The sequence below is a fragment of the Lissotriton helveticus genome, chromosome 6, assembly GCF_964261635.1.
Source record: "Lissotriton helveticus chromosome 6, aLisHel1.1, whole genome shotgun sequence".
NCBI classification, from domain to species: Eukaryota; Metazoa; Chordata; class Amphibia; order Caudata; family Salamandridae; genus Lissotriton; species Lissotriton helveticus.
The window spans coordinates 1,623,381,342-1,623,397,715 of NC_136067.1; the positions used below are offsets into that span (position 1 = coordinate 1,623,381,342).

Below are 16,374 nucleotides of genomic sequence, written 5' to 3' on the forward strand. Positions count from 1 at the left end.
TTGCTCTTACCTGGTGTCCCACGAGGGGCCCCGGAGACCAGCAGTCTCCCTCTTGTGGACCAGGCCAGTAAGATCGCCTGCCAACTTTGTTTGCAAAATTGAGAAAAAATCTAAACAAATGTTAAAAAGGAAGCTTTCCCATTGTGTTATCTGGCTGTGTAAGTTGTCAAACCGATATTACCAGACGTCACCAGTGCTTACACCAACCAAAGTTTCTGGGGCCTACAGCCATGCCACATCAGAACAAAGTGTTCCATGTAGCTATGCTTTGTCTCCTCGGGTTCCTACTGACCCCGTCTGGCGCACCTTCAGGTCCCAAAGAGCCGTGAGGCCCTCCATCTAGAGTACCACCAGCAGGTTCACCCTTGGTGCCAGTTGGATCCTCAGAGCCCCCCTTGCTGCCGGCTCTTGTCCTGAACCCACTTATGGCACCACTCCCTACACCAGCCCTGAGCACTTCCACGCCGATGCAGACTTTATCGACATGGGAGGATGAGGTTCTGATAGATCTTTCCGAATCCGAATCAACACCCTTCTGACCTTGACTGAAGTTGTTCCTGATACTGCTTGAGTTGTGACTTCTCCCACTTAATTTACCACCTCCACAAGGGAGAACCCAAACTCTTCATTATTTTTTCGGAACAGTGTCCGATAACGATTGTGACCCGGCAGATGAGTTCATTCAACCCTACCAGGATGACAGTTGGTATGATGTCTTGCAGGAGGCTAGTGGTTCCGATACCTCCCAGAAAACGGGCCTACTCTCGCCCCATTAAATCAGCCACAGAGGAATCTGCTTCCTACACCATGATACTCCATAAGGCGCTAAAGTACTTGACCTCTAGCCCCACACCTTGGAGGTTAAGACCATTGTATTGACAGATGTCCTTCCACAGGGACAACAATCTTCTTAGTCTCTTCTTCCATTTAATGAGGCACATATGGATACTTTATTGGGGACTTGGGGCAAACCTTGTTCTGCACCCAAGTTAACAAACAAATAGCCAGGTGCTATCACCCTGCTTAAAGGTGACCCTCCTTTGCCCTTGCAGCATCCTTCCCCCTAAAGTCTAGTGGTGTAAATCTCCACAAGCAGGTCTAACCCAAACAACTTTTCTACCCCGTCCCCGACAGCAAATCAAAGCCAGTGGAGACATTTGGGAAACTAATGTTTCTGTACCAGACTGGTACACTGATTAGTTAACGCCAGCTTTTTGTTGGGGCACTATTCTCACGCCCTTTGGGATTTGGAGGTACAAGTCCTGCCTGACGTGCCCGAAGACCTTCGACCTGTTGCTGAACAGGCAATTCAAGACAGTCATGATGCGGCCAAGTTCACAATTCAATGTGGCTTGGACATCACTGATTCCATTGTGACTGTGATGACTGGCTTCTCAGGTGATGTTCAGTCTTCCCTGATGGTCATGCCTTTTACGAGACTCTCCTGTTTAAAGACCAGGCTGATTCCACTCTAGTGCATTTTAAAGAGAGCAAGGCCACTGCACGCTATCTGTGCCTGCCACCCCACCTCACCAACTGCACCAATTCTCTTGCTTATTTCGTGGATTTGTTATAGGTGCCCCAAACTGCTAGCCTGTCCAGCCTTAAAAATGGAACCCAGTAGTTTCGTGGTGGGGACCAAGGTCATTGGCCGCTCAGTCTACCGCTCTCCCTGCAGCCCTACCTGCCAAACTTCTTTGGGAACACATACAACCAGTGGGAGGCAGAATCCACCAATCGTTCCTGGGTTGGCAGGCAATAACATCAGTGTAAACAAAATACGCCTTACCTAAATTCAATACATCCAACTTTATAGACCAACAGGGATAATCTGATGCACCATCTAGATCATCCTAAGTGTGTTAAATAACACTAATCTCGTGGGTCAAGGATGTGGCTTTAAAGCTCTCAATCTTTATTCTGGTGCTGCAAACCTTCCAAATTAAAAATGGATTTTCATATACCATGCAAATTCAAAGTGCCGACATGTTTCATTGCTCTTATTTCAGCAATTTCATCAGGGCAGTCTTGGGTTCTTGGTTCATAATCATCACACTTATATATGTATTGGACCTTATGATTGCCACATCGGACGTACCGGCAACCATACACGGGACCCCGTGTCCTCCGATCATGTGTCCTTCGGTAACTTGGTATAACAACTCAAGCCCGTTGAGCCGCGTCCCTCCGGCGCTTCCACACTGCCCTGATGAAATTGCTGAAATAAGAGCAATGAAACATGTCGGCACTTTGAATTTGCATGGTATATGAAAATCCATTTTTAATTTGGAAGGTTTGCAGCACCAGAATAAAGATCGAGAGCTAGCAACCCTTACCATAAATCGTTTTTAACCGACTTTGGTTGCACTTTATACACTGGTTTATTGATTTTTGTTGGGGTTAGAGGTGCACTGGTACACTCCTTTGTGCATTCTGGTATTAGCTAATTTGTACATACCACCATTATTATTTATACACTTGGTTGTTGTTCTTTGTTGGTCATTTTTACACACTGCACACAGAGAGAGTGACCGATGATAAGTGGGTATACTGGGTACTGTTAACCAGGAACCCCCTCGGGAGTTACGTCTGTGAGGCACTCTCTCTGTTTTCACACATTTTTCCTGGTGGTTGTGGGAACCTGTATCTATTCTTTCTTTAAAGCCACATCCTTGACCCACGAGATTAGTGTTATTTAACACACTTAGGATGATCTAGATGGTGCATCAGATTATCCCTGTTGGTCTATAAAGTTGGATGTATTGAATTTAGGTAAGGCGTATTTTGTTTACAGTGGTTTGAGTGGGGGGCGGCCTTACCGTCTTTCCCCCTATACTCCTATTGATTAATTAGGCAATAACATCAGACAGGTGGGTTCTACAGGTCGTTGACAGGGGATGCCCCTTACTCTTCCGCTCTTGCCTGCTGCACCTTGCTCCATCCCCCAGCTACTTAACGGAGGACCATCTCTGCATTTTGCGACAGGAAATGTAAGCCCTTTTGGCCAAAGGGACTCAAGAGGGTGCCAGTGTCAAAAGTAGGGCGTGGTTGTTATTCCCATTACTTTCTAGTGCCCAAGAAAGATTAAGCCTTCAGTCTATTTTAGACCTGTGCCTTCTCAATTCCTTTCTCCGGAAGGAGAAATTCAAAATGCTCACCCTGGCCCAGATTTTATCTGCCCATCGATTCTGGAGACCAGATTGTGATGTTAGGCCTGCAGGATGCCTATTTTCGTATTCCCGTCCTGCATGCCTTCCAGCGCTACCTCTGATTTGTAGTGCGGCAGGAGCCTTTTCAGTTTGTGGTGCTCCCCTTTAGTCTCACCAATGCACCTGTGGTGTTGATGAAAGTGATGGCGGTGGAAGTAGCACTTCTAAGCAGGTCAGGGGTGCCACTCTTCACCTACTTCTGACTGGCTGTCCTCCACCACCTTCTGAATCTGGCGAACCTTCTGTCATCCTTCAGGTTCACTGTGCGCATGCTGAAGTCATGCCTGACTCCTTCTCAGATGGTCCCTTTCCTCAGAACCATTCTTGACACATTTCAGTTTTGTGCCATTCCCCTGGGAAAAAGAGTCCAGAGCATTCAGGATATGTTTCCTATATTTCAGCCTCGACTATGAGGCAGCTGGTCTTTGTGGCCTCCGGCATCTTGCTGGTCGAGCATGCCAGGTAGCATAAGCGGGCTCTGCAGTGGGATCTGAAGTCCCGGTAGGCCCAACATCAAAGTGACCTCTTTGCCCACATTCAGATTTTGGAAGAGACTGCAAAAGAACTGCTGTGGTGGTTGCTTGACCGTAATTGAGTCAGCAACAGATTCCTCTCTCTATGCCACCCAGAAATGACTGGTTAATAATGCATTGCCTCTGGGTTCGGACAGCCATCTGTGAGAGGTGGAGATCAGAGGCCTCTGGTCTCCAGCAGAGTCCTGGATCCACATCAGCCTTCTGCAGCTAATGCCAACCGCTTGGTACTGAAAGCCTTCCTCCTGTCCAACAAGGGGAGGCTGGTTCAGGTGCTCAGGGTCAACACCACTGTCATGTGGTATTGCAACATACAGGGTGGGGTAGGGTCTCCGACCCCCGGAGGCATTGCGGTACTGGAAATGGCTGCACCTCCTGGGAATGCCAGGGCAGAAACTCACCTGTAGGCTGTTTCACCCACAGGTAGCACAAGGCCTCTTCCGTGAATTGTGGGAACCTTGGCTCAATTGGTTCGCTACTGCCTAGAATTCACATTGTTATGTAATGTTATGTTCTGAGTTTAATATAGCACACAGCTTCCCTAGCAAAATGTGCGTCCCAGCGCAGGCCTGGATGATAACTTGCCGGATAGAAGGATCAAAGAAACCCAGCAGCTGTTTGAGCCCCCGCAGTAGTCCAAAGCAGGTCCCCGCACTCTTTTGGTTTGGACCTGAAAACTGAGGACCGAGTCAACCCAGACACCTGTTTGGGGGCGGGTGCACAACCCAGCGTTGCAGGCCACCAGTGCTCGCTCCACAATTCTGAGTCTCTTCCTACCAGCAGAACCTTAGACTTGCTGTTGTTCAGCTGGAGGCAGTTGACAGTCATCCACTCAGCAACAGCTGAAAGATCGCTCCGAAACTTACGAGCATCCTGCATGGAATCGTCAGAGAGTGTTACTACCAACTATGTATCATCAGCATATGATACTACTGGAAGCCCTCTGCTCCTGGCCACAGCTGCTAATGGTTGGACATACAGGTTGAATAGCGTTGGGCTCAATGCTGAGCCCTCTGTGGCACCCCTTGTTTGATAGTATGAGTCGGGGAGGCAAAAAGGGGGCCGTCACCTGGAAGGTGATCTCGGAAAGAAAAGAGGCGAACCAATCCAGTTTGAGCCCACAATGCCAGCCTCCTCCAATCGTAGCAGCAGGATCTGGTGGGAGACCGTGTCGAACGCGGCACTAAGATCTAATAAAATCAGCGCCGAAGTGCGTCCAACATCTAATGCTACCCGCAGATGTTCGGTCACAGCTAGGAGAGCAGACTCCGTGCTGTGACCCGGGCGGAAGCCATTCTGAGAGGGGTCTAATGTGTTGTTATTTTCCAGGAAACCTGTCCGAATTGAATTAATGTAGGCCTCCGAGATCTTAGACACCCATGGCAAGAGAGATATGGGGCGAAAGTTCTCCGGTTTGGCGGTGTCCAAAGCTTTTAACAGAGTAGCTCTCGTTCCGGTAGAGACTCTATCTAGCTGGAATTCCTCGCTGATCCTCGCACTGTTCCTGTTCGTGCTCCGGATTTCTTTTCCAGATCTGAATAGTGTCAGTGCAGAATGGCATGGCGCCACCTGACGGTGCACCAAGGTACTGGTACTGTGGGGTACTGCAAAAGAGTTTTGGGATCCAGTCTGACGTCTGGGGAATATTCAAAAGGTGAGGAATCTGCAGAATGATAGTCTCTAGCAGAAAGAGAGATTGAGTGGATTGCCTTGGCACAGGCTGAATGTTCCAATGCATGTTTATTTCAAAGTAATTACAATGGTCCTTCTTGGTATCTACAGTAGATATTACTGTCCAACTAAGACATCAGAAGATCTGTAAATAAGAATGCACTGTAAGAAAATCAACTCAAAAACTGTTGGATTCCCCGCCTTGAGGTGCTCATTGTGTTTTTTAATGGAATTAGTAATTATATTAAAATACATTTGCTTTTTATTAAAAATACTTTTCTTTCTGCAGCCTTGCTGATCAGATGCGAATGATGAACTTCCCACATTGGTTTGATCTAATGCAAAATATTTTTTCTAAGTTTACTGTATTCCTTCAACGGGTGAAGGTATGTTTTTATTTGTTTTAACTAATTCAGCAGTTGTGCTTTTAGACGTATCTCGAACTACTCTTGCATCTAATGTTTCTTCTGTTTGTGTTGCATATATGGATAGTTTATAAATGTTTTGCATTTGTGATCGAACATAAAACTCAATATATAAAAATAACAATATTGGTGTAATCTTTCACAGCTTTGTATGTACAGACCAATGTTTATGCATTAAAACAGTTGTGTTCCACATTCAAGATTAAGCAGACGTTCTGATTATCTTTGTTATAGTGAATTCTTCTTTTCCCACTTACAGTCCAACAAAACAGGCACCTTTCTATTATTTTTTTCCATTACATTTCTCTTTAAAAAAAAAAAAAAACCTTTTTTAAACTCTTACCCACAGGGGTGGGTGAATTCCTATTTACTGACACCTTCCAAAGGCACAACTGCCTCAGCAAGATCACCAGAAACCACTGGGAGTAAAGGAGGGGTTGTCAAGGAAGAGTAAGTCTTAGTGTAATGGAGGTTACTGGTATGAAATGTGGGACATACTGCTTTTTCTTTACCTCTGTTCCTCTCGTAAGAGACTATGCTACGCTGTTATATCAGTGTGTAGAGGCCACTTTTCTTTAGAATCTGAGGGCTACTCCTGTAGCCAAGCATCTGGGAGCTGCCTTTTTGCCATAGGTTGATGGTTTCAGGGTTGGAGACAGGGTGCAGTGTGTGATGCCGCAGTAAAGAACAGTGAATCCCAAGCAACAATGTATTCATTGGTAGAAGATCCAGCTCCTGCCAGGGGAGACAAATTCAGAGACCACTGCCATAAGCACCAGCTCCACCATGGAGAGGGGTGAGCTTTAATTGCTTGATGTGTTAGTGTGTCTTTACTAAAGGCAAGCTGAGCCCTTTACAACTGAAGCTTGTGGGCTCTGGCAGAACCGGGACCGGCGTATATATAGTCTACTTATTTGATCTTGGTGAATGGTTACTTTGATTTGCAGAGGATGCTCCAGGATAAATACAGTGGAAACAATGAACTAGATAGAATACAGACACAGTTGTATGGAACCAGGTGAAGGGTCAAGGTGAAGATATGGCAGCACTGCAAAAGATCGTGAGAAAGAGTTGATGGTAGTGGATTCGCCCTTAAAGCTTGTGGAGTGCAAAGTGGCTGTAGTGAAGTCTGCATGGCAAGAGATGTGGGTGACCGTGCAACAGCTAGAAAGCCACTTGAGATTTATGGAGTTTGAAATGAGGGTGGAACTTAATTTAGGAAAGGTCACTAGGGTCCTATTGGTGCTTTATAAAAAAAAAATCAAGACTTTGGAAAATCAGAAGCGAATGGCACATGTTGGGGTTCAAGGGAAATCAAGACTTTGGAAAATCAGAAGCGAATGGCACATGTTGGGGTTCAGGGGTTTCATGCTATAACATGCGATCTGTCATTGACTTAGGTGATGAAGGTATTTTCCTCAGAGCACTTATCTCATTCCAGTCACAAGAGTAAACTAATTAAAAAGGTGTATTACTCCTTTCCTTACGCTTCTAAAAATCTTGTTGACATCATTGTGATGCTTTAGCCTACCCAGTCATGAAGGAACCTGCAATTCTAAAAATCGACCTACAGAAGGAGGGTAGGTGGATAATCCTCTTTCCTCACCTAAGCTCAGCACACAGGTAGGGAGGAATTTGCTGTAGTTGATGCAGAAGTAGGACGGGAAGGCATCGCAGATTATTCATGTTTTTTCGTGATCTGTTGTGGCAGATGTCTGCAATATGCTATATGTCCCAGATTTGAAAGAGAACGGAGAAAGCAAAGAGGAAAATGACATGCAAAGATTTGGTTAGCAAAACTCACAATGAAGCAGTTTAACTAATAAATGCGATACTGCATGTCAACATTTTTTGTCCCCCTATGTAGTCTGTTTCCTGTAGTGGTTTGTGCTGCTAGTTAAGTTATTCTGTGCCTCACAGTCACTACCAAACTATGGTTCTATACAAAGAAATTGAGGTAACAGGGTAAAGGGCGCACTGCAAAAATTTGGCTTAAGTTAAATTATACAAATCACAACAGGTGCTCAAAAGCAAGGTAGGGAAGGTCACCTCACTCCCCCAGATTCCCTTGAGCAAAAGCTCTTGGTATTGAAAATCAAAATTTCTCGCTGAGCACTCAAATGAAGTTATCCTTATTTCAGAGTTCAATCCATTGTAATTATAATTTCAAGTCCATTTTCAGTCCATTTCCAAGTTAGACACCAGAATTCTTAAGTAAACGTGATGTTGATCCTCTTTAATTAAAGGCTCCAAATTTTCACAATTCATAACACACTCTGCAGCCAACACGTGTTTCGTTGGGCATCAATCATATGCCTAATCAACTTCCTCGGCACAGTCCTTCCGTATTCGGGTCGCTGGCCAGCGACCCGAATACGGAAGGACTGTGCCGAAATACTGGATACTGGTAGCGGTGATACTAGAAGTACGAGTACATTGAGAAGTGAGATTGGAGGTTGACAATCAAGGGAAGTTGATAACTTGGATACAGACTCAACCCCTATGAATTCCTACTATTAAGAGACAAAATAGAAATGAAGAATTACTGACTATAGCCCTGAGAAAGTTGATTAGGCATATGATTGATGCCCAACGAAACACGTGTTGGCTGCAGAGTGTGTTATGAATTGTGAAAATTTGGAGCCTTTAATTAAAGAGGATCAACATCACGTTTACTTAAGAATTCTAGTGTCTAACTTGGAAATGGACTGGAAATGGACTTGAAATTATAATCACAGTTTATTGAACTCTGAAATAAGGATAACTTCATTTGAGTGCTCAGCGAGAAATTTTGATAAACTATGGTTCTACTTTCATACCTAGGATATATCCTGTTTTTTTAGTTTTTCATATCTGGTCACCCTGTACTAAAGAAATTGGTCAAACATCTATCAGTGGAAAAAAACATCTTAGCAGGGTGGACAGCGTCTACCCTGTGAAAATAGTGGGTGGACGCTGTCTACCCGTGTATACCTCCGACTTGGTCCCTGATTGTTTGGGGTTTTATGTTGTGATTTTGTCTCAACACTTCAACAACAATTCCTGCACAACACGCCACTCTACTCTGACAGTCCACTCCACTGTAGCACACTCCATGTCACCCCACTTTACTGTACGCCACCCCACTTTACAGTACGCCACTCCACTCTACTGTACGCCACTCCACTCTTTGCACCTCAACTGTACTCCATTCTAACCTATGCTATTCCACTCTGCCACTCGACTGTGTGCCCCTCTTCACACCCCCACTCAACGGCATTCCACTGTGTGCCCCTCTACTTTACGCTATTTCTCTCAACACCACTCCACGCCACTCCACTCTACGTGTTCTACTCTGTGCAATTCCACCCTGCGCCGCTCCACCCTACGCCGCTCCACCCTGCGCCGCTCCACCGCCGCTCCACCCTGCGCCGCTCCACCCAGCGCCGCTCCACCCTGCGCCGCTCCACCCTGCGCCGCTCCACCCTGCGCCGCTCCACCCTGCGCCGCTCCACTCTGCGCCGCTCCACTCTGCACCACTCCACTCTGCACCACTCCACTCTGCACCACTCCACTCTGCACCTCTCCACTCTGCGCCGCTCCACTCTGCGCCGCTCCACTCTGCGCCGCTCCACTCTGCGCCGCTCCACTCTGCGCCGCTCCACCACTCTGCGCCGCTCCACCACTCTGCGCCGCTCCACCACTCTGCGCCGCTCCACCACTCTGCGCCGCTCCACCACTCTGCGCCGCTCCACCACTCTGCGCCGCTCCACCACTCTGCGCCGCTCCACCACTCTGCGCCGCTCCACCACTCTGCGCCGCTCCACCACTCTGCGCCGCTCCACTCTGCGCCGCTCCACGCCGCTCCACTCCACGCCGCTCCACTCCACGCCGCTCCACGCCGCTCCACTCAACTCCGCTCCACTCCACTCCACTCCACACTCCACTCTGCGCCGCTCCACTCCACTCTGCGCCGCTCCACTCCACTCTGCGCCGCTCCACTCCACGCCGCTCCACTCCACGCCGCTCCACGCCGCTCCACTCCACGCCGCTCCACTCCACGCCGCTCCACTCCACGCCGCTCCACTCCACGCCGCTCCACTCCGCTCCACTCCACGCCGCTCCACTCCACGCTGCTCCACTCCACGCCGCTCCACTCCGCTCCACTCCACTCCACGCCGCTCCACTCCACGCCGCTCCACTCCACGCCGCTCCACTCCACGCCGCTCCACTCCACGCCGCTCCACTCCACGCCGCTCCACTCCACGCCGCTCCACGCCGCTCCACTCCACGCCGCTCCACTCCACGCCGCTCCACTCAACTCCGCTCCACTCCACTCCACTCCACACTGCTCCACTCCACTCTGCGCCGCTCCACTCCACTCTGCGCCGCTCCACTCCACTCTGTGCCGCTCCACTCTGTGCCGCTCCACTCCACGCCGCTCCACTCCACGCCGCTCCACTCCACGCCGCTCCACTCCACGCCGCTCCACTCCACGCCGCTCCACTCCACGCCGCTCCACTCCGCTCCACTCCACTCTGCGCCGCTCCACTCCACTCTGCGCCGCTCCACTCCACTCTGCGCCGCTCCACTCCACGCCGCTCCACTCCACTCTGCGCCGCTCCACTCCACTCTGCGCCGCTCCACTCCACTCTGCGCCGCTCCACTCCACTCTGCGCCGCTCCACTCCACTCTGCGCCGCTCCACTCCACTCTGCGCCGCTCCACTCCACTCTGCGCCGCTCCACTCCACTCTGCGCCGCTCCACTCTGCGCGGCTCCACTCTGCGCCGCTCCACTCTGCGCCGCTCCACTCTGCGCCACTCCACTCTGCGCCACTCCACTCCACTCTGCGCCGCTCCACTCCACGCCGCTCCACTCCACGCCGCTCCACTCCACGCCGCTCCACTCCACGCCGCTCCACTCAACTCCGCTCCACTCCACTCCACTCCACACTCCACTCTGCGCCGCTCCACTCCACTCTGCGCCGCTCCACTCCACGCCGCTCCACTCCACGCCGCTCCACGCTGCTCCACTCCACGCCGCTCCACTCCGCTCCACTCCACGCCGCTCCACTCCACGCCGCTCCACTCCGCTCCACTCCACGCCGCTCCACGCTGCTCCACTCCACGCCGCTCCACTCCACGCCGCTCCACTCCACGCCGCTCCACTCCACTCCACGCCGCTCCACTCCACTCCACGCCGCTCCACTCCACGCCGCTCCACTCCACGCCGCTCCACTCCACGCCGCTCCACTCCACGCCGCTCCACTCCGCTCCACTCCACTCTGCGCCGCTCCACTCCACTCTGCGCCGCTCCACTCCACTCTGCGCCGCTCCACTCCACTCTGCGCCGCTCCACTCCACTCTGCGCCGCTCCACTCCACTCTGCGCCGCTCCACTCCACTCTGCGCCGCTCCACTCCACTCTGCGCCGCTCCACTCCACTCTGCGCCGCTCCACTCCACGCCGCTCCACTCCACGCCGCTCCACTCCACGCCGCTCCACTCCACGCCGCTCCACTCCGCTCCACTCCACTCCGCTCCACTCCACGCCGCTCCACTCCACGCTGCTCCACTCCACGCCGCTCCACTCCGCTCCACTCCACTCCACGCCGCTCCACTCCACGCCGCTCCACTCCACGCCGCTCCACTCCACGCCGCTCCACTCCACGCCGCTCCACTCCACGCCGCTCCACTCCACGCCGCTCCACTCCACGCCGCTCCACTCCACGCCGCTCCACTCAACTCCGCTCCACTCCACTCCACTCCACACTCCACTCTGCGCCGCTCCACTCCACTCTGCGCCGCTCCACTCCACTCTGCGCCGCTCCACTCCACTCTGCGCCGCTCCACTCCACTCTGCGCCGCTCCACTCCACTCTGCGCCGCTCCACTCCACGCCGCTCCACTCCACGCCGCTCCACGCCGCTCCACTCCACGCCGCTCCACTCCACGCCGCTCCACTCCACGCCGCTCCACTCCACGCCGCTCCACTCCGCTCCACTCCACTCTGCGCCGCTCCACTCCACTCTGCGCCGCTCCACTCCACTCTGCGCCGCTCCACTCCACTCTGCGCCGCTCCACTCTGCGCCGCTCCACTCCACTCTGCGCCGCTCCACTCCACTCTGCGCCGCTCCACTCCACTCTGCGCCGCTCCACTCTGCGCCGCTCCACTCTGCGCCACTCCACTCTGCGCCACTCCACTCCACTCTGCGCCGCTCCACTCTGCGCCGCTCCACTCTGCGCCGCTCCACTCCACGCCGCTCTGCGCCGCTCCACTCTACGCCGCTCTGCGCCACTCCACTCTGCGCCGCTCCACTCTGCGCCGCTCCGCTCCACTCTGCGCCGCTCCACTCTGCGCCACTCCACTCTGCGCCGCTCCACTCTGCGCCACTCCACTCTGCGCCGCTCCACTCTGCGCCGCTCCACTCTGCGCCGCTCCACTCTGCGCCGCTCCACTCTGCGCCGCTCCACTCTGCGCCACTCCACTCTGCGCCACTCCACTCCACTCTGCGCCGCTCCACTCTGCGCCGCTCCACTCCACGCCGCTCCGCTCCACTCCACTCTTCGCCGCTCCACTCCACTCTGCGCCGCTCCACTCCACTCTGCGCCGCTCCACTCTGCGCCGCTCCACTCTGCGCCGCGCCACTCCACGCCGCTCCACTCCACGCCGCTCCACTCCACGCCGCTCCACTCCACGCCGCTCCACTCCGCTCCACTCCACGCCGCTCCACTCCACTCCACGCCGCTCCACTCAACTCCGCTCCACTCCACTCCACTCCACACTCCACTCTGCGCCGCTCCACTCCACTCTGCGCCGCTCCACTCCACTCTCGCCGCTCCACTCCACGCCGCTCCACTCCACGCCGCTCCACTCCATGCCGCTCCACTCCACGCCGCTCCACTCCACGCCGCTCCACTCCGCTCCACTCCTCTCTCCACTCCACTCTGCGCCGCTCCACTCCACTCTGCGCCGCTCCACTCCACTCTGCGCCGCTCCACTCCACTCTGCGCCGCTCCACTCCACTCTGCGCCGCTCCACTCCACTCTGCGCCGCTCCACTCCACTCTGCGCCGCTCCACTCCACTCTGCGCCGCTCCACTCTGCGCCACTCCACTCTGCGCCACTCCACTCCACTCTGCGCCGCTCCACTCTGCGCCGCTCCACTCCACGCCGCTCCGCTCCACTCCACTCTTCGCCGCTCCACTCCACTCTGCGCCGCTCCACTCCACTCTGCGCCGCTCCACTCTGCGCCGCTCCACTCTGCGCCGCTCCACTCCACGCCGCTCCACTCCACGCCGCTCCACTCCACGCCGCTCCACTCCACGCCGCTCCACTCCGCTCCACTCCACGCCGCTCCACTCCACGCCGCTCCACTCAACTCCGCTCCACTCCACTCCACTCCACACTCCACTCTGCGCCGCTCCACTCCACTCTGCGCCGCTCCACTCCACTCTCGCCGCTCCACTCCACGCCGCTCCACTCCATGCCGCTCCACTCCACGCCGCTCCACTCCACGCCGCTCCACTCCGCTCCACTCCTCTCTCCACTCCACTCTGCGCCGCTCCACTCCACTCTGCGCCGCTCCACTCCACTCTGCGCCGCTCCACTCCACTCTGCGCCGCTCCACTCCACTCTGCGCCGCTCCACTCCACTCTGCGCCGCTCCACTCCACTCTGCGCCGCTCCACTCCGCGCCGCTCCACTCCACTCTGCGCCGCTCCACTCCACTCTGCGCCGCTCCACTCCACGCCGCTCCACTCCACTCTGCGCCGCTCCACTCCACTCTGCGCCGCTCCACTCCACTCTGCGCCGCTCCACTCCACTCTGCGCCGCTCCACTCCACTCTGCGCCGCTCCACTCCACTCTGCGCCGCTCCACTCCACTCTGCGCCGCTCCACTCCACTCTGCGCCGCTCCACTCCACTCTGCGCCGCTCCACTCCACTCTGCGCCGCTCCACTCCACTCTGCGCCGCTCCACTCCACTCTGCGCCGCTCCACTCCACTCTGCGCCGCTCCACTCCACTCTGCGCCGCTCCACTCCACTCTGCGCCGCTCCACTCTGCGCCGCTCCACTCTGCGCCGCTCCACTCCACTCTGCGCCGCTCCACTCCACTCTGCGCCGCTCCACTCCACTCTGCGCCGCTCCACTCCACTCTGCGCCGCTCCACTCTGCGCCGCTCCACTCTGCGCCGCTCCACTCCACTCTGCGCCGCTCCACTCCACTCTGCGCCGCTCCACTCCACTCTGCGCCGCTCCACTCCACTCTGCGCCACTCCACTCTGCGCCACTCCACTCTGCGCCACTCCACTCTGCGCCACTCCACTCTGCGCCGCTCCACTCTGCGCCGCTCCACTCCACGCCACTCAGCGCCACTCTACTCTGCACAACTTCACGCCACTCCACTCTGTGCCATTCCACTCTGTGCCATTCCACTCTGTGCCATTCCACTCTGTGCCATTCCACTCTGTGCCATTCCACTCTGTGCCACGCCACTCTGTGCCATGCCACTCTGTGCCATGCCACTCTGTGCCACGCCACTCTGTGCCACGCCACTCTGTGCCACGCCACTCTGTGCCTCGCCACGCCACTCTTCGCCACGCCACTCTTCGCCACGCCACTCTTCGCCACGCCACTCTTCGCCACGCCACTCTTCGCCACGCCACTCTTCGCCACGCCACTCTTCGCCACGCCACTCTTCGCCACGCCACTCTTCGCCACGCCACTCTTCGCCACTCTGCACCACTCCACTCTGCACCACTCCACTCTGCACCACTCCACTCTGCACCACTCCACTCTGCACCACTCCACTCTGCACCACTCCACTCTGCACCACTCCACTCCACTCAACTCCACTCAACTCCACTCCACTCTACTCTACACCACTCCCTGTAGAACACCACACTCTACGACACTGCAATGTACAACATTGTCCTCCACTACTCTTAACACTCCACATGATGACACTCCACTGCTCTGTTTAAAACACTGTTTTATTAAAACATTTAAAAAAATTAAATTCAATGAAAAAAGCAAATGTCAAAACAAACGTAGTTCTAATTAGAGCTCCCTGTTTTATGGTATTTAAAAAAAAAAAAAAATTTTAGTCTGTATTCATCCATATTTATTTTATGTTTTGAGGATAAATGGAGTCGTAAAATTGTATATTTCCACATTTATTTAACTGATAAACATGCACTCACACTTTGTTGCCTGTCACGTTTTAGAAAATTAAGCAGCCAATTATAACAAAACACTACACAGACGGGTAAATATTAGCATTATATACAAATATATGTTAACATATGCCTACGTTAAAGGGATTCTCTTCCTGTTTTTGAATCCCCTAGTCATCTACCTCCTTAACAGTTGGTCCTGAATTCACGAGGAATAACAAGGAGTGACTCGCAAGAAGCACAATTTTCTGTATTTTTCTGCTTTTCAAAATAAATACAGACCGGACATAGACTGTTTTCTATCTGTATTTATCTGTAAAAATCAGAAAAACCTATAAACTGGAAACCTTAATTATAGTTAGGAAATCTTTATTCTTTTTATACAAACCAAACATAAAGTATACAAAATTTGAAATTCTAAAGTTCTAGTTCTACCTTGCATTTATAATTTACTCAACACCTACAAATCACTAAATTTATATATTCTTTCTATACATACCCAACTTGAAGTATGCACACATTAAAAATTCTAAAGTTTGAGTTATATCTTAATTTGTAATTTACACACTACCTTCAAATTACTATAACGTGTCCACCTCCGTAAACAGTGTTGTCAAGTCGCTCACCAGACTTCACGAACTACTCTTCGCCACTCTACAATGTAAAGTGATCTCACAAATTGTCATATGAGATGTCATAAGTGTTGTTATGAATGCTATGATTTCACATAGTATAAGTTATGTAATAGAAAAGGGTTTAAGTAGTGCATTGTAAAGGTGAGGAGATACATTAAGATGATAAATATAGCAAAAATAAAGTAGATATTTCAATAGTAGGATTTTTCTGAATGTTTTTACTACAGCATGTGTATCTTCATGAATATCGTAGGAGGAAATGGTATTTTCACTCTTTTGCATTGATTATGCTTGTTGAAAATAAAGGATAACTAGACCTCTGAAGTTGTTCCTTATCTTCATTTATAGGGTAGGAGTATCATGTTCTGTGAAATCTTTGGGTATACACTGGCGTTGGACCAGGAGTTGTTCGACCTCTCTGTGGTACTTAGAGTTATAGCTAATATGGGAGAGATGGTGGAAGGCTGATTGAGCTGTGATACATCCTGCACAGTGCCCAAAACAAAAATGGCCCCATTACTATAGAAGCGTGCACCATTGTGCGATGGGAGGTACCGTGAGCCCACCTGGTGTCTGGTATTGTGGCCTTTGAGATTTCAGGAATCTGAATTTGTAACCTCCCCATTGTGCTTGAAAGGCATAGTGCTATGACGAGCTAGATCAGGAATTCAGATAATTCTTTTATACTAAAGGGCAGAGTCTATGCCACAGGCTGCGCAGGGTTGTGGATACTCGTATGACATTGTACAT

The 16,374-nt window shown here is 52.5% G+C and overlaps 1 protein-coding gene across 2 annotated transcripts in view; it reads left to right on the forward strand.

Moving 5' to 3' along the window:
• VPS54 (VPS54 subunit of GARP complex) overlaps positions 1-16,374 on the forward strand; it is a 624,042-nt gene that overhangs the window by 266,807 nt on the left and 340,861 nt on the right. For both annotated transcript variants that reach the window (XM_078649430.1, XM_078649431.1), the window contains exon 12: positions 5,703-5,799. In XM_078649430.1, coding sequence (XP_078505556.1) covers positions 5,703-5,799 — 97 coding nt within the window. The remainder of the gene's footprint in view (positions 1-5,702; positions 5,800-16,374) is intronic.